The following is a 23580-nucleotide window of genomic DNA, read 5'->3' as shown; positions in this document are numbered from 1 at the left end:
TTATAAGGGACAGGCAGGGGTATATTATAAGTCGGTGGTAATATACATGGGGGGACATGTTATAAGGGACAGGCAGGGGTATATTATAAGTCGGTGGTAATATACATGGGGGGACATGTTATAAGGGACAGGCAGGGGTATATTATAAGTCGGTGGTAATATACATGGGGGGACATGTTGTAAGGGACAGGCAGGGGTATATTATAAGTCGGTGGTAATATACATGGGGGGACATGTTGTAAGGGACAGGCAGGGGTATATCATAAGTTGGGAAGCACGGTGGACATATAGTTTATACATTATAGTGTTGGGGTCATGTTATGAGTCTGGGGGTCACATGTAGGGGGCATTATGCAGCCTCTGACCAAAATGACATGTAACTGCTGGAGAGAACATTACTCATTACACAATCATATGTTTATATGAACTATAATAATAAACTGCCACGTGGGGTTTTTACAGGTTGCTAGGCAACCAAAGACGCCACGTGGGACTTCCGTTCTCGTACCGGAAGGTGACGTCGCTCCTCGCGCGACAGTATCCGGCGGCCATCTTGCTTTCGGGCAGACGCTCCATCCAGCAGCGCTGCGAGCGCCAGTGCAGAGTTATGTGCAGGGGGAGGCGGCCGGGCGCTGCGGGACATCACTGCTGAGGACTCACCTGCCGGGGACATGGCGGCCAGTGCCCGGGTGCTGAAGCTCGGCCGCCGCTACAAGTACCTGGCCGCTGCCGCGCTGGCTCTGCTGCTCATCCAGGGCCTGGTGGTGTGGAGCTTCAGCGCGCTGGACGAGGATGGAGAGATTGTAAGAGCCGCTCCGGGGCATGGAAATGTGGGGAGCCTGCAGGGGGCGGCATGGAGGGGGCTGCTAGGGGGCCGGGTGATGGTGGGCGCTGCAGGATCGATGGGTGCAGACTGGGGCACTGCAGGGTAGAGGTGCTGGAAGGTGGAGGGGTGCTGGCTGCGGGGGCACTCCAGGATAGAGAGGTGGCAGGATGGAGGGGCACTGCAGAATGGGAGGGTGCTGGCTGCAGGGGCACTCCAGGATAGAGGGGTGCTGGCTGCAGGGGGCACTCCAGGATAGAGGGGTGCTGGCTGCGGGGAGGGGGGGGGGCACTCCAGGATAGAGAGGTGGCAGGATGGAGGGGCACTGCAGAATGGGAGGGTGCTGGCTGAGGGGGGCACTGCATGATGTAGGGGGGCAGCAAGGTGGAGGGTTCCTTGCTACAGGGGCAGATGAAGGGCTGCTGGCTGCGGGGGGAATTGCATGATGTTGGGGGACAGCAAGGTGGAGGGGACAGGCTGGGGGCACTGCAGAGTAGAGGGGTGCTGGCTGTGGGGGGCACTGCATGATGTAGGGGGCAGCAAGGTAGAGGGTTCCTTGCTACAGGGGCAGATGGAAGGGGGCTGGCTGCGGGGGTCTCGCTGCAGGACGAAGGGGGGCTGTCTGCGGGGGGTGCTGCAGGACGGAGGGGGGCTGTCTGCGGGGGGTGCTGCAGGACGGAGGGGGGCTGTCTGCGGGGGGTGCTGCAGGACGGAGGGGGGCTGTCTGCGGGGGGTGCTGCAGGACGGAGGGGGGTGCTGCAGGACGGAGGGGGGCTGGCTGCGGGGGGTGCTGCAGGACGGAGGGGGGCTGGCTGCGGGGGTCTCGCTGCAGGACGGAAGGGGGCTGCCTGCGGGGGTCTCGCTGCAGGACGGAAGGGGGCTGCCTGCGGGGGTCTCGCTGCAGGACGGAAGGGGGCTGCCTGCGGGGGTCTCGCTGCAGGACGGAAGGGGGCTGCCTGCGGGGGTCTCGCTGCAGGACGGAAGGGGGCTGCCTGCGGGGGTCTCGCTGCAGGACGGAAGGGGGCTGCCTGCGGGGGTCTCGCTGCAGGACGGAAGGGGGCTGCCTGCGGGGGTCTCGCTGCAGGACGGAAGGGGGCTGCCTGCGGGGGTCTCGCTGCAGGACGGAAGGGGGCTGCCTGCGGGGGTCTCGCTGCAGGACGGAAGGGGGCTGCCTGCGGGGGTCTCGCTGCAGGACGGAGGGGTGTAGGGGACATCAGTGGAGTGTGGAACGGTGCTGGCTGCAGGATGGAGGGGGCATCTCTATGGAGGGGTGCTAGTGAGATGTGCAGGATGGGAGGGGTGCTAGTGAGATGTGCAGGATGGGAGGGGTGCTGGCTGGATGGAGGATGATGGTGGGTAAACTCTTGTGACCCCTATTTTAGGCAATGCAACCCCTGGATCCTGACCCTTCTCTTTGTATTCCAGAATACCCCACAGAAGAGGAATAGTCGCCCTGATAAGGCAGAACACTCCAAGGACCCCGACAGCTCGGCCGGACGCAGATCCTGGAGAAGCAAAGTGAAGGGAGGGCGAGCGGGCAGTGACCTCACCAAGGAGACAAATACCAAGTCCAAGCTGAGCACCCGTATCCACGTCCCACAGGAATCCTGGAGCAACCTCACCCGCGATAGTGACACGGGAAGCGTGGAGGGGCCGCACCCCACAGACCGCAGCTACACCCCAAATTGTGAGGTCAAAGGAAAGGATGCCCTGTCCGCACTGTCACGAGCGCCCAGCCAGAAGTGTCGGCAGGAGATTGGAAATTTGGTTTGCTTACACCAGCAGGGACAACTCATGCCAAAGAGCTTGCCACGTTACTGCCACGCCACAGGTAGGTCTTATGCCCCTCTGTGTGGATGGAACTGTATATTTAGTGCATGTTGTAGGTTAACCTGACCCAGACAATGGGGTCCTCACTACTGTCAGGACTTGCTTGACTCCAGGTAATGTGGCCTTGGTTAGGGCCCCGGATAGTGTGACCCGCTGGCCTCGGTTGGGGCCCCGGATAGTGTGACCCGCTGGCCTCGGTTGGGGCCCCGGATAGTGTGACCCGCTGGCCTCGGTTGGGGCCCCGGATAGTGTGACCCGCTGGCCTCGGCTGGGGCCCCGGATAGTGTGACCCGCTGGCCTCGGCTGGGGCCCCGGATAGTGTGACCCGCTGGCCTCGGTTGGGGCCCCGGATAGTGTGACCCGCTGGCCTCGGTTGGGGCCCCGGATAGTGTGACCCGCTGGCCTCGGCTGGGGCCCCGGATAGTGTGACCCGCTGGCCTCGGTTGGGTCCCCGGATAGTGTGACCCGCTGGCCTCGGTTGGGTCCCCGGATAGTGTGACCCGCTGGCCTCGGTTGGGTCCCCGGATAGTGTGACCCGCTGGCCTCGGTTGGGGCCCCGGATAGTGTGACCCGCTGGCCTCGGTTGGGGCCCCGGATAGTGTGACCCGCTGGCCTCGGTTGGGGCCCCGGATAGTGTGACCCGCTGGCCTCGGTTGGGGCCCCGGATAGTGTGACCCGCTGGCCTCGGTTGGGGCCCCGTGATTGGTCATCAGTGGCAAAACAGTGGGGGTCCAGCGGCTCCACTACTCGACAAGACAACTAACTTCGAAGCACAGTGCCAACCTTCATATAGTGGCTGTGCTTGGCATTGCAACCCATTATTCTGACTCCTCTCGGTTTTTCTTTTCCATATTGATTGTTTCTCGACTCTGGACTCTACAGTCTGTGCATCGCCATAAAATCATAAAAGTCAATCATTGCCGTGCTGTGGCTCCTATATTAGGATTAGTCAGTGTTTTCCTCCTTATATTATGCCTCACCTTTATCTTGCAGGTAAAATGACGTCGGGTCTGCAGTGGGAGGAGTCTGACATCGGGGCTCCGCCTCCTGAGAAGCCGCTCCGCGTGGTGTACATGCTGGTGGTGCACGGGAGAGCCGTCCGGCAGCTGAAACGTCTCATCAAAGCCATCTACCACAAGGACCACTTCTACTACATCCACGTGGACCAGGTACAGGACCCCCAGACATAGGCTGCAGGGGGCTGTGGTTACTGCGGTGTTATAGATGATCACTCCTTGTATGTATTATTTATCCACAGCGTTCAAACTACTTACACAGAGAGATGGTACAGATGGCGGAGCACTTCACCAACATCCGGGTCACTCCATGGCGCATGATCACCATCTGGGGGGGCGCCAGCCTGCTGACCATGTACCTGCGGAGCATGCAGGACCTACTGGAGATGACTGACTGGTCATGGGATTTCTTCATCAACCTGAGTGCTACCGACTACCCCACCAGGTGAGCTAAGCATGCTGAGCTTACCGGTGTTTTCCCACGAAACAAGCTAGGCCCTATCCACAGGCTAAGGCCTAACTTGCTGATTGGTGGTGGACTTGGTGATCACGAAAACGGGGGGTACTGATGTATCCAGTCACTCCACGACATGAGTGGAGCAGTCGTCTCTAGAGCTTACGTAGATTACCGAGCGCTGTACTCGGCAATCTCGGTCAGCTCCATAGAGATGAATAGAGCGGCCCAGACATACAGGTCCTGCTGCTCCCCTGATCTCAGGAGGTCTGACTGTGGTACATTGGACCCCTCGTTCTAGTGATCTATGATGGTCCTATAACTGAGACCCCCATCAATCGTCAGGTTAGGCCCTATCCTGTGGATAGGGCCTAAATAGTTTCTTGGGGAAAACCCCTTTAAAGGAGTTGTGGGGCAGAAGTTGGATCCTGTAGATAAAAGTTGTGAATCTTCGTAGTAGATGTTTTATGTACTGTTCTCTTCTGTAAATTTAGGACCAATCAGGAGCTGGTTTACTTTTTATCAAAGTACAAAGATAAGAACTTCCTGAAATCCCACGGACGGGACAACGCCAGGTAAGAATGTGTCTGAATTGTGTGGATGTTTGTCTTTTGATTTGGGTTTTTCTGCAGTAACTTCTATGGCAAGTACAGCTTTACGTGGAGCAGGGGAGATGTGGGATCCTAGAGGTGGAGACATCAATCCCAGACAAGTCTAACATGGGAATCTCCTATCCACACAATGGAGGATAACAAGCTGATCGGTTAGGGCCTGATTGCTGTAATAACCTCTCGTCCAGGAGCAGGGGTCCCATTCTCACTAGTGAATGGAGCGGTGGGAAAAGCCTCTAGTATGACCTCACTAACTCCCATGGACAGTGCTGGAAATACCTGAGCGCTGTGCATGGCCATTTTAGACCTTCTCATACTTTTGAATGGAGCGTCGGGACGTTTGTGCAGCCTGGCGCTCCACCCATTAGTGAGGACGGGATTGTTGGGGTTCTCTATCTTTGGGGATGCCCCCTGTGGATATAGGGATAACTTGTGAACTTGGTACAAGTTTTTCCACAGATGAAACTAAATAGCTGTATTCTGTGGAGGGGAGAGGGTGCAGACTGCTGTGGGTGCTATCACTTGGAGATCTGGCATCACAGTCTTGTTTTTCCTCTTGTAGGTTCATTAAGAAGCAAGGCCTGGACCGCCTCTTCCATGAATGTGACTCCCACATGTGGCGTCTGGGCGAGCGGCAGATTCCGGAGGGCATCGTGTTAGACGGCGGCTCGGACTGGTTCGCCCTGACTCGCACGTTTGTGAAATATGTGACGTACACGGATGATGTCCTGGTGTCTGAGCTGAGGCGCTTCTACAAGTACACCCTGCTCCCCGCTGAGGTCAGAGGTCACCCGCACCCCTCTGCATATATTATATAGGCACCACACAGCGGAGCTCAATGTCTCTTCTCCATCTCTTTTCAGAGTTTCTTCCACACCGTCCTAGAGAATAGCGAGGACTGCAACACCCTGGTAGACAACAACCTGCGCGTCACCAACTGGAACCGGAAACTGGGCTGCAGGTGCCAGTACAAGCACATAGTGGACTGGTGCGGCTGCTCCCCCAATGACTTCAAACCGCAGGATATTGTGCGATTACAGGTATTCCTAATCTGTGCATTATCACTAATCCTCCTTATAGTACTTGAGTACCACCTCCATCAGGCGTTATAATCTGCCGGCAGCATGTGCTAGAGGAATTCACTGTAATTTCCAACATAACTTTATTATTTCTGGCCATTTACAAGAGATTCCCATTTGAATCCATATGCTAATGAGGCAGTGTGTCCCCCAGCACCAGGAGCACTGCTATTGCTGCCTGTACCACTCTCCTCTCATAGGGTTATACTGGAAGAAGGAGGAAGGGATTTAGATATAGGAATAGCAAAGATCTGGATGCACCAGCTGCCTCATTAGCATACGGATTATACGGAGAATATCTTGGAAACAAGATAACATACAGAAATAATAAAGGTATGTTGTAATTCACAGCAGATTTCTCTACAACAAGATGCCAGAAAATTATAATGCTTGGTGGAGGTGGTAGACTCCCTTCAAGGGATTGCCAAGATGAGTCGGACAGCAGATATTTAAAGGAAATCTACCAGCAAAATCCATCATGATAAACCAGAGACACTTACTGCCATACTTCTTATATTTGTTGTGCTTGGCCAGCCTCATTCATTACATGGCACCGATCCAATGACGGGTCATGTGATATCACTAGAACCCCCTTATCTTCCCAGGAGATCCCCCTTTAATTCAGGTATTAACTTTACACGCTCGTCCTCTTCCTTACAGCAACTCTCCAGGCCGACGTTCTTTGCCAGAAAGTTTGAGTCTTCGGTGAATCAGGAGGTCTTGGACATTTTGGATGCACATTTATTTGGGGAACCAGATTCGGGGACCCCAGGCCTGAAGGCGTATTGGGAGAATATCTATCACAGCATGGAAGGACTGGGGGGTCTGAGCGATGTCACCCTGACCACATACACAGCGTTTATCCGCCTGTCACTACGTAAACTCCAGAGCCCTGATCACGAGAGCAGAAAGTCTGCCTGCAGGTAGGAGAGGGGTCCGTGCCCGAGGAGGGGGCGCTATACACCTGTTCTACTGCTATATGAGGTTTCTTCTTCTTCTCCTGTAGCTTCTCTGCAGACGGCTTCCCCTCCAGTATCGAGCTCTACTTCTATGATGACCACTTCCAGGGTTATTTGGTGACACAGAAGGTAAACCCTAGCGAGACCCTGGAGATCTGGATGATGCCACGGGGCAGCCTGAGGATACTGGCGCAGGTGGCTGCGGCCAGTCGTATCCAGAGCATCGAGGCAAGTTCTCTCATCTTATTAAAACCAGTCTCTTACTTCCTTGTTTTAGCAATTTCTATCTTTGTAGATCACATAGGGACGGTTTCTTTACAGCACAGTTACTGATAATAATCATAGATGAGCATCTCACAGCTCTGCCTCCCTGACTGTATACTTATGTATGGCAAATATAGAGAGTGAAACCTCTGATGGACTGTATCACACACACTTATCTGGCACATCTATCACAGTTCCTATTAATAATCAGACAGGTTCCTGTCACACGGTTATAGATAAGGAGATCACAGCTCAGCCTCCCTGACTGTATACTTATGTATGGATACAGGATAATCCCTGTGCACCCCTAGCTGGCAGAGATTAATTATCCTCTAAATGTTTGTCTTTTTTTTCAGGTGGGCACTGAATGGGATCCCAAGGAGCGCATATTCCGCAATTTCGGCGGTTTGGTTGGTCCCATGGATGAGCCGGTGGCTGTGCAGAAGTGGAGCCATGGGGTCAATGTGACTGTTACGGTGGTCTGGATCGACCCGACTTATATAATTGCTGCTTCATATGACATAGTTGTGGACTCTGAGGCCGATTTCACACAGTACAAGCCCCCGTTATCCCGTCCTCTCCGCCCTGGGGTGTGGCATGTCCGCCTGCTCCATTTTTGGGAGTTGTTGGCTGAAGTGAAATTTCTGGTCATACCACTGACGTTCCAGAACAAGGTGCCACTACAGAAAGGTAAGTTTGGTGTTCAGTATAGATGTCATACCCTCTTCTGTGCCCTCCCTGATCAGCGCCTGTGCCCACACAGTGCCCTCTGACCATGGGGAATCGCACAGTTAACCATCTCCACTCTCTCAGGTGACAGGTCCATACACTCCGGACCACCTAACGGGCAGTACATGGAGCAGAACTTCCAGGCTTTATCCGGGATCCTGGGTCTCCCATCACGCGCTGACATTGAACAAGAAGCCGACAAAAAATCTCAGCTCCTGGGCAAGGACTTGGAAAAATGGACGGACGACAGCTTAAGCCGTTTCTGGTCCGTGGGAGGAATTTGCACCAAGACGTCTTCGCCGTCATGCCCACATCTACCAGTCTGCGCCGATACACAGTGGAGCTCTCTGTCACCCGACCCCAAGTCTGAATTGCGGTCAATCGGACCCGATGGACGCCTGAGGTAGCACAAGCTGGTGCCAAATTAAGGAAAAAAACTGATGCAAAGTGGGTAATGCCAACTACAACCTGGGAGGGCATGTGTAGGCGGCACAGGGATCGCCAGGCCTGCCCCGATGTGTGCGGATCTAATGGACAAGACTTCAGTACCACTTTAATTCTCATTTAATTGTCCCAGTCTGCAAGGTGTGCCAAGCCGGTCCAGCATTTCCCCATGTGTGCCAAACGTCTTCTGGCCACGGACTTCTCTGCTGCTACCAAATACTAGATGGGTACATGCTACTACTACTCCTGCAGGGGCTGGTTCCCCTGATGGTGACTATACTGTGGAAGGGGGGATACTGACACTATGATGGGCAGGTGACATCACTTCCAGCGCCATGATGTAACGATGACATCACCGCTTCGAGGTTTCATCTGCTACCACTGAATCCGCTCCGCGTCCGTCCCTTACGATACCAGAGGCAGAGACTTGGCCATCGCTGCCAGGACCAGTGGCAAATCTTACAAAAAAAATAAGTTTACCAAAGTTTTGCCAGCGCAGCTTCCAGCGTACATGGTGTGGGGCTGGCGCCACCGGATGGTGAACCCGCGATTGTTCTCATGACACGATGAAGCACTTTATTCATGTGATTTTTATGGAGTGAGATCTGTCTTAATAAATGAGATGTTATAATCGCTACAGCGTACAGGGAATTGGCGCGCTCCAGTCTGCATTACACCGGTACTTGTGGGGTTATGGCACCCACTTCAGTCAATGGATCAGATTGGATGAAGTGGGTCCCGGGACCACCCCCTCCAGCAGTACTGGTCTTCAATGAGAGCTCTTGGTAGTAAGTACTACTGCGACTCCAAGAAAACTTGGGTTTCTTTTTAACCTTGTTTCCTGGTAAACCCCTTTTTAAGGGGGTCACAGGCTGAGACCTTCCACACACAGCGGGTGTCTGCTGCTGGCACGGATCATAACCCTGGAAGTTTTGGAGGTTTATAAGTTATCCTCAGGACATGGGATAATTATCTAAGGGTTCGACTGCTGGGGGCCCCCCTGATCAAGACCCACAGCAATACGGAACGGGAGGGTCCAATTCTCACTAGAGGGCGGGGCGGCAGGAAGAACATGCGTCCTACCTGGTCATTCACTATGAGAGGGCACAGGCTCGACCCGCCCGCTGCTCCACCCGTTAATGAGAGCGGGACCCTGGATCACAGCCATCCATCCCATTCTCAGCATTGGTTATGGCACGGCAGCATCAAGATCAACCCTTTAAAGGAAACCTACCATCAGGAATCTATTACGGTAGGTCTAGTAGTAGGTTCCCCCTACCATTCTCAGGTCTAATCCTATAAAAAAGGCTACTGGGGCGTGGAGTAGACTTTGCTCCCACAGTCGGTAGAGGCTACGCCACACCCCCATAGCCTCTGCCAAAAATTAGCATAATAGTAAGATAAATCATAGATCATCTTAGGAAGAATTTTTAGGACTAGGGAAAGATAGTTCAGAGCTTAGGATGTTAGGAGGAACCTCCCATCAGATCTAAATTCCGGAATCCGGTGGATTTCTGATGATAGGTTTCCTTTAAATGAAGGTCAAATGGGGGGGGGGGGGGTCCTAGACATTCTGGCTCTGCCCACCTGACAGTATATAGATCCTAATTAGCATATTGGGTGCAGAAAATTATGACACGTTGCTCAGGACGGTCGAGCGCTACAGAAAAGAAATTTGCTACTGTGCCCGCAATCCGCGAGGTGACCCGTTTACAAGGAAATGTTTATGTTGGGTGAAAGGTTCTCTCTATGTAGGAGAATTTCCTGGAGGGGCAGCATTCCAGCCAGTGATGGGGTCCCTGCAGGGCCAAGAAGATTCACCCTAGAGATAAGGGAGCGCTAGTGACTGTGCGATCACACTCCGCTCTCTTATCTCTATGCATCCACATTCCGGCTGCTGCAGAACATCGCGCTGGAGGCTACATCTGTCCTGTAGGTGATGAGTGACGTGCCCTGTATACGGAGATCGGGAGGCCTCTCTATGAGGAAGGGGCTATGCTTCATGTGTTACACCGTAGGGGCCTCCAAACATATAGGAGGTTTGTGTGGGAATAGCCCTGCATAACATAGTAGTTAGTATGGATATGTAAATCCTGGTGATGGATTAACTCTGTCACCACATTGTAACCCCCTTTACCTACCGGCCCCTCAGGTCAGGGATGAAATATCCTTTCTAGAATTGCCTTCTGTGTCCTCCAAAGTCCTGTGACCATGAGCAGAGAAGAGTCATTTTGCCTGAGATGAGTCAAGTTTAAAAGGCTGTCCCCTATCTTCTGTACTATAGAACCTAGAAACATGCTGCTGGTGTCATATTAAAGATAAGAATCTCATCTTTCAACTCACATCAGGCTTGTGTGTCTCTATAAAACCAGATCTACAGGCAGTTGCTCACATTTATACCCACCTCTTGTTTTGTAAATCATCGAACCACAAGCCTGGTGAGATCTGAAAGATGAGATCCTTACCTTTAATATGACATCAGGTTCTATAGAACTGAAGAATGGGGAATCTAGAATGTCCCACCGACTGCAGCCTCTAAACCTGACTCATCTCAAATAAAATATGACTCTTCTTTGCTCATTTGTGATTTTTTTATTGTGATATTTTACTTAAAAGAGAGACTCCTAGAAAGGACAATTTATCACCTACCTGAGGGGGATGGTAGTTTAATGGGGTAAAAGAGGTTCTCTTTAAGCCTATAGCTTTGGACCTTCAAACTTGCTCTGTGAACCTGCAGGATTTACCGGACTGGACTTGGAATCGGTGAACTGGACGCATATGCCGAGTTCAATGATAATAGGTTTGGTCATTCCTGCCAGTGCATGGATCCAGTCTGACGACCAACTTGCTCATGGGGAAGGGGCTGTAAAGGGACCCTGTCACCCTTTTTGAGCCTCCTATGTCCCCAAAGACAATAAGTAGCTTATCCCCATACTGTTTTTTTAGAAAAATTCTGGCATTAGTGGGTAAAACAGTAACTTATATTAAAGTTTACCCGGCTCCCTGCCAGCTTGTGTCCTGTGTCCCTAGGATTGGAAAAGTCTCATCTGTGAGTTTGGGAGGTGGAGGATTTTTTTCGGTCGCTCCTTGCCCACACCCCTTTCCTCTTGCAGATACAATGGAGATATGCTCACAGAGCATTGTCCAGAGGGGAACTCTGCTTTGTGCTGAACCCTCCCCAGTGACACAGGATACAAACTAGCAGGGAGCTGGGGAACTTTCATATACCGTAAGTTATTGTTGTAACCACTAATGCCAGAGGTTCTATAAAAACTTGGAGATAAGTTATTTATTGTCTGTGGGGACATGGAGGAGGCTCAAAAAGGGGGTCACTGGTGACAGGTTCCTTTTAAACACCAGCGTGTAACGTTCCATCAGTGTCTCAGGTAACACGTGAGCTCCAGAGATGTGACTAGTGGTGTGACTGCACGTAGTAATATACTTCCTCATCAGTGATCAGGTAGGTACCTGGAATTTCCCCCAGGGGTCACTGGAAATTTTGCAGGTGCCAAGATGACAGTTCTGTTTTTTTATTTTTCTTCCTGATTTAACTTACTGTTTTTTGTTTTTTTTACACATGCATAGAACATGTGCCCCAAATACCGATAACCTACACCCTAATATTATGGGAAATCTACCATCACAATCCATCGGGATAAACCGGACCCAGGCACCCGTGACTGTGGGAATCTTGTTACCCATGGCCTCATTCCTTCCAAAATCAACTTTTATAATTATATTAAAAAGCCCAAAGAGCTCCAGCAGTGTCACCAGAGCCCCTCCGTACTGTAGCTTCACAGGCTGTTGCACTTTCTGCCCCCCACTCCCCATGCTTGTAATCTCGCACAGAGAGAAGCAAGTGCTGCGGCACAGTGTAACGGCCTGTGAAGCTACAGCATGGAGGGACTCTGGTAACACCCCAAAGATCCCTTGTGGCTCATAAGCATCATTTTAGAATGAAGGAGGCCACGGATAACAAATATAAGAAGATACCACAGTCACGGAGCCTGGGTCTATGAGGAATGTCCCTGGTTTATCAGGATGGATTTGGATGGTAGATTTCCTTTTAAAGGGGTGGTCCAGTCGTTGAATAATGCACGGTACAGGACCTGGGTGGAGGAGCATGACCCATTCTAATTGTATTTTCACAGACTAGAGTCCTGCTCCACCCTTCAGGCACAAGGTATATGTCAATCTACAAAAAAACTGTGAATGGAACATCCCTTTAAGATAATTTTGTATTAATATTAATATTAATACAAAATAATAATAATATTAATTGTGCTGATCCCGTGCTAATTTTATTTCAACACTTCACAGGACTCTACTTCATAGATGTTTATAGGCAGGACCACAGGGAGCCAATACCTGAGGATGATCACCACTGTTTGCAGACTCGTCCCAAACATCACCTCTATTGTGCGCTTGCCTTCCCCTAACCTTAAAGGGGTTGGCAAACATGGCTGCTCCCTTCTAACAAAAAAATAAATAAAAAATCAGCGCCACACCATGGTTTGTGCTGGTATTGCAGCTCAGCTTCATAGTAATGAATGGAGCTCAGCTGCAGTACCACGCACTGTCCATAGTGACCGGTGGCGCTGTTTTTTTTTTTTTGGAAGAAAGTAGCAATAGTTCCCTTTAATAAGGTCAGCAGGGGGCTCAGGTGTCAAGCGGATACGATAACCAGAGGATAAGTTTGGGGTCAGTATAACCGGTGCCTAGGAGGTCAGACAACCCCTTTAACTGTACCCGTATGCACATAGCAGAACAGAGTTTTCTAATAAAGTTTCATTTATTACAATATGTACAAGTGGGAGTGGTCACATCATCTCCTTGAGCTTGAAGCTGTGATCCGTCTGCTTGGGGATGACATTGATGAAGGTCTTGTAGAGGACGGCCCCGAAGGGCAACTTACTGACTACGTCGGTGCTGTCGCTGCTGCGGGGGTGGGGGATGTAGACTTCTTTGGTGTAGCGGACGACTCCGTCCTCCAAGGCAAACAACGTCTTGTTACGTCCGATCCCCACCTGCGGGGGGGGGCAGAGTTATACCACGGGTCAATAGTCGTGCAGGCGAATCTGACCCCATAACCTCTGTCTGTCCCTCTCTATATGGGACATCTATACTGTGCCGCCGTATAAAATCTAAGGTAATGTAGTCACATCTAGTTTTCTGGGTGGAGTCTCCCTTTAAAGGGAACCTGTCACCAGATTTTACCCCATTAAACTACCACCCCCCTCAGGTAGGGGATGAAATGTCATTTCTAGAATTCCCGCTTCAATGTAAAAACTCATCCATTTACCTACAAGAAAAAAACTTGCCCTAAGTCGTGTGATAATGAGCAGAGAAGAGTCATATTTTCCAGAGATGAGTAAAGTTTAAAGTAAGGCATGTGTCATCTCAGACTCCCCCATCTTTGGTTCTGTATCACCTAGAAATGTACTGATGATGTCATATTAAAGATACAAATCTTACCTTATATACTCGAGTATAAGCCTAGTTTTTCAACACAAAATTTGTGCTCATAAACCCTAACTCGGCTTATACTCGAGTCAACTAAAAAATAAAGTCAAAACTCAACTTTCTGACATCATCTGACATCATAGGTCCTCTTCTGTCTGAGACAGTCTGAGACAGAAGAGGACCTATGGGGGACGTCGGAAAGATGAGTACAGTGTTATTTTTTTTCCTACTACAGGGGCTGGGCAGGCTGTATGCTAAAGGGGCTGGGCAGGCTGTATGCTACAGGGGCTGGGCAGGCTGTATGCTAAAGGGGCTGGCAGACTATATACTGGGAGGCTGTAACCAATGCATTTCCCACCCTCGGCTTATACTCGAGTCAATAGGTTTTCTCAGTTTTTTGTGTTGAAATTGGGGGTTTCGGCTTATACTCGGGTCGGCTTATACTCGAGTATATACGGTATCTTTCTGTGTGCACCAGGATTGTGGTTCTGTGATCAACAGAACTGGAAAAACAAGTATTTGGAAATGCAAGCTGCAGTATAACTGTCCAGATCTCTTGTTCAGTTTCTTACAGAACCACAGGTCTGATGTGATCCGAAAGAGGGGATTTTTTATAGTTAATATGAAACTATGTTTCTAGATGTTATTGAACAGAAGATAGATAATGAGCAGAGAAGAGTCATATTTTACATGAGATGAGTCAAGTTTAGAGGCTGCTATCCGAAGTGATACTCTCTCTGCAGCCTCTAAACTTGACTCATCTCAGGTAAAATATGACTCTTCTCTGCTCATTATCACAGGAATTTGGAGAATTTTTTTTTTGGTAACCGGGTGAGATTTCACATAAAAAGAGGGAATGCTAGAAATCCCCTATGTGAGGGTTCTACTGGGGCAAAACCTGGTAACCAGTTCATTTTAAAGTCTTTATAGTAAAGAATATAAGGTCAGTGACGCACCTGTGACCCCGGGTGCCAGCGCATCAGTCTCTGGGTAGCGAGGATGTTTCCTGCGTGGACAAATTCACCTGAAACATGAAGATAGGACAGGATGAAGCCGCTCTCCTACACCACCTGGGCACAATATGGGGCCCCAGTGCCCTACACTTGCCCTGTACCCCATACAATGACATCTACCACCAGGTGGTATAATTAAATGAAAAATACAATCAATGGCGCCACCTAGTGATCAAACCTCAGACTGCAACAAAAGGAAAATTGGATTGGATTACACTAATATTACTGTATTTTAAATGTGGAAACAAGTCAAAATAAAATCACTTTAAGTTTTATCCCAAGATGGCGCCATAAAAACCAATGTATCACTTTAGGGGGTTGTGCCACCAAAAAAATTGGGTTGTTCACTTACAGCAAATTGATATTTTTTCTGTAACACATTCAATTTTCCAATAGATTTTCTGTATCAATTCCTCAGTTTAACAGATCTCTGCTTGCTGTCATCCAATAGAAAGCTTCTATGTTACTTCCAGTGGATTATAAGATGTCCCTGGTCATGTGATGTCACACAGGTGCATGGCTCGTTATATCCCTGGTCATGTGATGTCACACAGGTGCAGGGCTTGTCATATCCCTGGTCATGTGAAGTCACACAGGTGCATGGCTCGTTATATCCCTGGTCATGTGATGTCACACAGGTGCAGGGCTTGTCATATCCCTGGTCATGTGATGTCACACAGGTGCACGGCTCGTTATATCCCTGGTCATGTGAAGTCACACAGGTGCATGGCTCGTTATATCCCTGGTCATGTGATGTCACACAGGTGCACGGCTCGTTATATCCCTGGTCATGTGATGTCACACAGGTGCATGGCTCGTTATAACCCCGGTCATGTGATGTCACACAGGTGCACTGCTCGTTATATCCCTGGTCATGTGAAGTCACACAGGTGCATGGCTCGTTATATCCCTGGTCATGTGATGTCACACAGGTGCACGGCTCGTTATATCCCTGGTCATGTGATGTCACACAGGTGCACGGCTTGTCATATCCCTGGTCATGTGATGTCACACAGGTGCACGGCTTGTCATATCCCTGGTCATGTGATGTCACACAGGTGCACGGCTCATTATATCCCTGGTCATGTGATGTCACACAGGTGCAGGGCTTGTCATATCCCTGGTCATGTGATGTCACACAGGTGCATGGCTCGTTATATCCCTGGTCATGTGAAGTCACACAGGTGCATGGCTCGTTCTATCCCTGGTCATGTGATGACACACAGGTACATGTCTTGTTATATCCCTGGTCATGTGATGTCACACAGGTGTATTGCTCGTTATATCCCTTGTCATGTGATGTCACACAGGTGCGCGGCTCGTTATATCCCTGGTCATGGGATGTCACACAGGTGTATTGCTCGTTATATCCCTTGTCATGTGATGTCACACAGGTGCACGGCTCATTATATCCTAGGGGTCGGATTTAAATAAATATCTATGATGCCACAACCCCTTTAAGTACGAAGCCAGACTGTCATGAAGAGGTTAAAGGGGTGGTACCAACATTATCCTCCCCTCACCACAGGATAATAACCTGATCCATGGGGTGTGACCGCTGGGACCTCCACCGATCCTGTGGATTGGGAATAACAAACTTGGCACAACCCCTTTCATGTAGGTGCGGTGGAGCAGCACTGGTATCGGGGACTATCACACTCACCATCCAGTTTCTTGTAGCCGTACCTCCGGCCCGCACTCTTCCCTCCCAGGTTCTTGGAGCTGGTCCCCGCTTTCTTCGATGCCCCCCTGGTCAGGATCGATGTTACGGGGGACGGAGAAACTGAAGGCAGATGAATAGACACGTGATATGGGACGGCCTAGCGTCAGCTCCCTGGTGTCCGGGGGGATGTGCTGGGGGTTGCATGTTCTCCAGGACTTCTCCTGAGCTGCACCACTTCTCTAGAATGCTCTACCCCAGGCTATCAGACTAATCCCCAACCCCCAGAGCTTCAAATGTGCTGTTATAACCCATTTATATAGGCAGATCTCACACTCACTAACTTTAACTCTCTCTGTATTACACAATTCTGGGTTCTGGATACCAAACTCCAGGATTCTCTGCCGTCATCTGAATTTTTATTTATTACATTTTTTTATTCCATTCCCTTATAAAGAATGGCTGGAATCCTATACCTCGTATCACCCCCCTCATCCCCATAGACTGTAAGCTCTTGTGTCACCCCTCATCCTCATAGTCTGTAAGCTCTTGTGTCACCTCCTCATCCTCATAGACTGTAAGCTCTTGTGTCACCCCCTCATCCTCATAGACTGTAAGCTCTTGTGTCACCCCCTCATCCTCATAGACTGTAAGCTCTTGTGTCACCCCCTCATCCTCATAGACTGTAAGCTCTTGTGTCACCCCCCTCATCCTCATAGACTGTAAGCTCTTGTGTACCCCCCTCATCCTCATAGACTGTAAGCTCTTGTGTCACCCCCTCATCCTCATAGACTGTAAGCTCTTGTGTCCCCCCTCATCCTCATAGACTGTAAGCTCTTGTGTCACCCCCTCATCCTCAGACTGTAAGCTCTTGTGTCACCCCCTCACCCTCATAGACTGTAAGCTCGTGTCACCCCCTCACCCTCATAGACTGTAAGCTCTTGTGTCACCCCCTCACCCTCATAGACTGTAAGCTCTTGTGTCACCCCCTCACCCTCATAGACTGTAAGCTCTTGTGTCACCCCCTCACCCTCATAGACTGTAAGCTCTTGTGTCACCCCCTCATCCTCATAGACTGTAAGCTCTTGTGTCACCCCCTCATCCTCATAGTCTGTAAGCTCTTGTGTCACCCCCTCATCCTCATAGACTGTAAGCTCTTGTGTCACCCCCTCATCCTCATAGACTGTAAGCTCTTGTGTCACCCCCTCATCCTCATAGACTGTAAGCTCTTGTGTCACCCCCTTATCCTCATAGACTGTAAGCTCTCGTGTCACCCCCTTATCCTCATAGACTGTAAGCTCTCGTGTCACCCCCTCATCCCCATAGACTGTAAGCTCTCGTGTCACCCCCTCATCCTCATAGACTGTAAGCTCTCGTGTCACCCCCTCATCCTCATAGACTGTAAGCTCTTGTGTCACCCCCTCCTCCTCATAGACTGTAACCTCTTGTGTCACCCCCTCCTCCTCATAGACTGTAACCTCTTGTGTCACCCCCTCATCCTCATAGACTGTAAGCTCTTGTGTCACCCCCTCATCCTCATAGACTGTAAGCTCTTGTGTCACCCCCTCATCCTCATAGACTGTAAGCTCTTGTGTCACCCCCTCATCCTCATAGACTGTAAGCTCTTGTGTCTCCCCCCTCATCCTCATAGACTGTAAGCTCTTGTGTCACCCCCTCATCCTCATAGTCTGTAAGCTCTTGTGTCACCTCCTCATCCTCATAGACTGTAAGCTATTGTGTCACCCCCTCATCCTCATAGACTGTAAGCTCTTGTGTCACCCCTCATCCTCATAGACTGTAAGCTCTTGTGATCAGGGCCTCATCCTCATAGACTGTAAGCTCTTGTGTCACCCCCTTATCCTCATAGACTGTAAGCTCTTGTGTCACCCCCTCATCCCCATAGACTGTAAGCTCTCGTGTCACCCCCTCATCCTCATAGACTGTAAGCTCTTGTGTCACCCCCTCATCCTCATAGACTGTAAGCTCTTGTGTCACCCCCCTCATCCCCATAGACTGTAAGCTCTCGTGTCACCCCCTCATCCTCATAGACTGTAAGCTCTCGTGTCACCCCCTCATCCTCATAGACTGTAAGCTCTCGTGTCACCCCCTCATCCTCATAGACTGTAAGCTCTTGTGTCACCCCCTCATCCTCATAGACTGTAAGCTCTCGTGTCACCCCCTCATCCTCATAGACTGTAAGCTCTCGTGTCACCCCCTCATCCTCATAGACTGTAAGCTCTTGTGTCACCCCCTCAACCTCATAAGCTGTAAGCTCTTGTGTCACCCCCCTCATCCTCATAGACTGTAAGCTCTTGTGTCAACTCCTTCATCCTTATAGACTGTAAGCTCTTGTGTCTAGGGGCCCCAGGTGTGGAATAGTAGGGGTCATGTAAGGGTCATGCAGGGACAGTGGGTCACGTCGGGGTCAGGGTATCCCAGTTTTACCGTTCTGCAATATCACGTGTCCCGGTCCGGTAACTGCCGGAATCCCCACCTTGCAGACACATGGGTGACACTTACCGAGCAGACGAGCCGCTCCGCACACCACCGACATGATGGCGACTCTGCTGCCGGCGTCACTTCCGCTTCCTCCGATCACTTCCGGCGGCAAATTTAAAACTGATCCGCAATGAGCCGCTCGCTAGACGCCAGTGATCCGGAGGAGCTGCCCCGGGTGCCCTTCCTGGCGCCCACCGCACGATCGGCCGATGTGATTATGGTTCTCAGCAGCAGCGACAGTGAGGACGACCAATTACCGGACATCCCGCTCCTCCAGCGAGTCCGCCTCCAGCCTGCAGGGGCCGCTGTACCGCGTCTCGTCCCCTTGAAAAGCACCGCGTCACGTGACCCGCCGAGGAAACCCCCAGCACAGCTGCGCGCAGCCTCACATCTACCGCCCGCCCCTGCGGAGCAGCCAGTCCCGCCCCCACGGGCTGCGGCATCCCGTGATCCGCCCAAAGTCTCCCAACCCAAGAAGGGAAAGAAGAGCCAGGATGTTCTGACAGTTCACATAGACACTGGTATAAACACTGCGCCCCCTGTAGGATGTATTCATGTATATATTCTCTTTATTTGGTTTATTTTTTTTTTTAAGACAACTTTTAAATTGTAACTTTTAAAAGTTTTTCAAGTTCAAGATAGTAACCCATAGGAAAACAGTTGTATATTTTGAGGAATATTCTTGGACCTGAATTTGAGCGCTCTGATTATAGGTGGGGGCCCCTTAACTCCTTTCCACGCACAGCGCCGTACATTATATAGTGGTTGCACTTGCTATTACAGCTCGGCCCCTTTTGATTTGACCAGGACTGAGCTACACACAGGTCACATGACTGGTGCACAGAACTTCTGGAGAGCCGGGGCTTTTTTAGGCATTTGTTGAACCTTCTCCAATCTCTACGATCAACACCTACCATAGGGATGGATGATCAGTTATTTCAAAAATTAGTAAAATATTTTTTAATACCCCTTCCCCTTTGTATTGCAGCCGGATGCCACTTTGAACAACCCCTTTAATGATATGTTGAGATGGTCTGTACATGCTAATCCTGGAATCCGCTCTCCCCAGTTCTCCTACAGGATGGTTCCGGAGGACAAGTTCTGAGCGCTCTGCAGGCCCAGGAGACGCCGTGTGTCATCCAGTCCCAGCCCCTGCCGAGGAGCATCACCTGGAGCCGAGCGGGGGAGACCCCGGAGGTGAGGTGGCCCTATTATATACACTATATCTCACTTGTGTATATAGAACTTATGGGGGGGGGGTCCTGGTCATTGGTCCCTGAGACCTTCTGCCATGGCTCTATTATGTGATCACTGGTCCTTAAAGGGATTTTCCTACAATATAAACACATCATCTATACAGATGCTTGGGTAGGGTTTAGGCTTGTTGGATGGGTGGCTAATGTACCCCCTTGTCTCTCAGGGGGATCCCTTTTGCCAGGAAGAGGCTGAGATTCTGGTCCTTGTTCCAGCAGAAGACTTTGTGACGATGGTTGAGAACAGTAAGACAGTGAGGACATTTCATTCTTCCATCTCGCCCCTTCTGATGAGAAGATTTGACTCCACATTTTCTGACACTTCCCTTTATTACAGGAAGCTTCTCATAACACTTTGCACAGCTTTGTGGCCAGTATGGTGGCCAACAAGTCACGGGCCATCCCCACCCTGGTGGTCATGGAGCTAGAGAAGTACTTCAAGTAGGTCTTTGGAGGAGAAGGGTGTAGATGTAGGAAATGTAGAACCTTCAAGTCAACGTTATCTCAATTCTACAGGAATCAGAAGACAAAAGGTAGGAAGAAGCTTCAGGAGGCCGTGCGAGGAGATGCCGGCAAAGGGCAGAAGAGGAAACGCAAGGAGGAACTCCCACAGCTGAGCAGGGTGGACGTGGAGGAGGTGAGGGGCTTCTGGGCCACCACATCATGAAGGTGGCTCTTTTGTGGACAGGTGTCATAATCTGTTTGTCATCTTCTCCTTCCTTCAGGCGCTGATGGTCCTGCAGCTACACACAGATGTCCATGTCTGGTTCCTGGAGACCTGGAAGGAGTTTTCGGACTTTGTCTGCATGTTCAGCAAATCAATGGCAGAGGCACCAACAAAGTAAAGAATCTGAGACTTCTCCTAATAAAATTTAGTTTGATGCGACTGTATGGTAGAACTTGTTTGGTCTACAACATCTCCCATACACATGCATGGTTGACAAGTCAACTCCATATGGGGGAAGGAATCGAGCTGCTGCCTTGGCTACACCATCTTATCTTCTCTGAAGCCCACATCTACATCAGGTGGTTGGCCAATCTACAGTTCATCCAAAGTGTGTGGCCACCTTAGAGGTTTCATCAGGAAATATTCCCACTTGGGACAGCAGGGGGGTCTCTTAACAGATTTAAGGACCACCCAGTCCTGTATTTACAAAATCAGACGTCCTATATGTTGTCATGGAAGTCCCGAAGAAGTCAGTGGAACACTTGAAGAACCTCCTCCATTGACATCGATGGGTCTTCTGGAATGGTAGCCATACCTGGAAGTCATATACCATATAGGACTTTATATCAGATATCCAAATATAAGTATGGGGGGAGGAGAGATATCGGTCAGTCATTTGCTGTCCATTGGGTATTGTCTATGTGTTCTACCACAGTAAGGGATTTTGGCATCATGGTAGATTTCTTACCTGTGTGTTATCTTTGCTTTCAGGAGGCAGCGGGATAATTCCTCCTTCTCTTTCTACCTGGACGGTGAATGGGCCGGAGGGGTAAAAGTGGAACGCTGTGGGAAGGGTCATCTAGAAGTCTGGAAGAGGCAGATCCAGCAATTTAATCGGGTCAGCGTGGAGGTGGCCAGTGCCGTGGTGGCAGTCTATCCCTCTCCTCAGTTATTACTTAAGGTGAGTGGACGTTGGAGAGACATGTGTCTCCTCATGGGCGGGACTATATGCAGAGTCATTCTTAATGCTTTGGAGGCTTTTTATGGATTTCCTGATTGTCTTCTTCAGGCTTATCGTCGTTGTCGTACAGATTCGGAGCGATACAATCTTCTTAGCGACATCCTCGTGCGTCGGGGTGAGGGCGTCACCTCCACCTCCAGGCGGGTGGGCCCAGAACTGTCCAAGCGCATCTACCTGCAGCTCACATCTACAGAGCCGGAGCTATCACTGGATATATGATGGAGCTGGACATTGTGCTGGTGTCATTATATGTATATAGCTGTGCTGCTATCCCATACTGAACATTACCTCAGATCACTGGATGGGGAAATTTAAAGGGGTTTTCCATGTGATAATAATGTCACATGTAGGATCAGAGTTATGATGGCGCCATCCTCAGTGTATGTAATTTTTGTATAGATTGTATTTATTGTGTTATAAAGATAATTTACTTGTAAAATGAAAAAAATCCTTGGAAATGTGTCCGCAATTTATTTATAATTATTATACGGACTCAGCCATAATGGAAAGAAATGTAGGGTTCTGAAAGTGTTTTTGATTACCCCTTTCAAAACATTTAGAACAATTTCCATTCTACTTGTCAGAAAAGTTCCTCAGCCTTTGTGAAGTGGGCAAAGACTAACCTCTTCTTGTCTTTGCCCTGAATCTGCGTCAGTTATAAGCTGCCCATCACTACCCATGATGCTTTGTGCTCTCTTATGAAATAACCCAGTGAGATTCTTGTAAAGTTCTGCATTGTGTGTACATACAGGATCTATATATTGTGACTAGCCTGGCAGCTTTTGTCACATGGAGTAAGTAGTATGAACCAGCAGTGAAACAGTTATAGGAAATGTGTTGTCTAGGTGTTAAGGGAAATTCACTATGTGGTTGTTAAACTAAACATACTCTCCTATCGCCCTTTTCTCCAGGATCCCGATGTTGGTCTTCATTAAACTTGACACACTAGGATTGCTGTAAAAAAAAAAGTTAGAAAAAGCGGCTACAGAGATCCAGGCGCAATGTCCGGCACTTCAGGCTGTTACTTATTCAAGCATGGAAGAGGGAGGTATCTATAATGCAGGTGTGAATATTTTAAAGCCCGGAGCACTGGACATCGCGCCTGGGACTCTGTAGCTGCTTTTTTTTTTTTAAACTTTTTTACCAATAGGTGTTAATGGAGCCTGGTGCATCTCAGGCTCATTTGCATACAGTCCTTCATCCTGGTGGTAGATGCCCTTTGATGAAGGCCAGCGGCCAGATCTTGGAGTAGAAAGCAATAGGTAAGTATGTTTAGTTTTACTACCACATAGTAGTAAATTTCCTTTAACAGCTTCCCTGCTGTGTACACAGTGTCCAGAGATCAGAAAGTTCAGGAGGGAGATACAGAGAACTGTATTACACAGCATGTGGTGCAGAGAAAGTTCTACAGAATCACACAATGGGAGGTAGGGACCAACATGTACTTCTTTCATACATTTTGTAGGCAAGTACAAAACACATGGAAGGGAATTTGACAACAGCGACTACACAGAGGTTGTTTGTAGTCTGGTACCATGGAGTCAAAGTATCGATCAATAAAAATAACTGGCTGTCCTGGTGGACATAACCTAAGGATTCAAATTTAACATCTATCCACAGGTCAGGGGGTCAGGTGCCCAATTCAACGGTGGTCTCACTACTCGAACCCCCAGCTATGATCAGAAAAGGTCCCTCCAACAGATAAGGAACTGCAGTGTTAACCCATCACCTGTGAAGAGGGCTCCTCCATTTAAACAAGAGGAACAGGATCGCGGCTCTAGTGACCCTCTCAAAA

General features: G+C 49.8%; 3 protein-coding genes across 3 annotated transcripts; 2 read left to right on the top strand and 1 right to left on the bottom strand.

The window, feature by feature from the left end:
* Positions 1-535: 535 nt before the first annotated feature.
* On the top strand, positions 536-8842 carry XYLT2 (xylosyltransferase 2). Its single transcript, XM_072112381.1, has 11 exons — positions 536-803; positions 2249-2654; positions 3647-3822; positions 3912-4114; positions 4618-4698; positions 5297-5513; positions 5598-5774; positions 6474-6736; positions 6820-7000; positions 7393-7726; positions 7850-8842. Exons 1-11 carry the CDS (start codon positions 672-674, stop codon positions 8170-8172), a joined length of 2493 nt encoding a protein of 830 aa, XP_071968482.1. The 5' UTR covers positions 536-671; the 3' UTR covers positions 8173-8842.
* Positions 8843-12982: 4140 nt separating this feature from the next.
* On the bottom strand, positions 12983-19152 carry MRPL27 (mitochondrial ribosomal protein L27). Its single transcript, XM_072112380.1, has 4 exons — positions 18866-19152; positions 16349-16468; positions 14629-14696; positions 12983-13236 (listed from the first exon to the last, which is right to left on the bottom strand). Exons 1-4 carry the CDS (start codon positions 18897-18899, stop codon positions 13030-13032), a joined length of 429 nt encoding a protein of 142 aa, XP_071968481.1. The 5' UTR covers positions 18900-19152; the 3' UTR covers positions 12983-13029.
* Positions 18822-22330, top strand: EME1 (essential meiotic structure-specific endonuclease 1). The gene is made up of 8 exons (XM_072112379.1): positions 18822-19365; positions 19914-20041; positions 20265-20351; positions 20435-20538; positions 20614-20734; positions 20823-20938; positions 21536-21725; positions 21834-22330. The coding sequence occupies exons 1-8, from the start codon at positions 18975-18977 to the stop codon at positions 22002-22004; spliced, it is 1308 nt and encodes a 435-aa protein (XP_071968480.1). The 5' UTR covers positions 18822-18974; the 3' UTR covers positions 22005-22330.
* Positions 22331-23580: the final 1250 nt, after the last annotated feature.

The sequence above is a fragment of the Engystomops pustulosus genome, chromosome 6 (genome assembly GCF_040894005.1).
Source record: "Engystomops pustulosus chromosome 6, aEngPut4.maternal, whole genome shotgun sequence".
Taxonomy (NCBI): Eukaryota; Metazoa; Chordata; class Amphibia; order Anura; family Leptodactylidae; genus Engystomops; species Engystomops pustulosus.
Note: the sequence above shows the minus strand (reverse complement) of the source record. Positions and strands in the feature narration are given on the sequence as shown.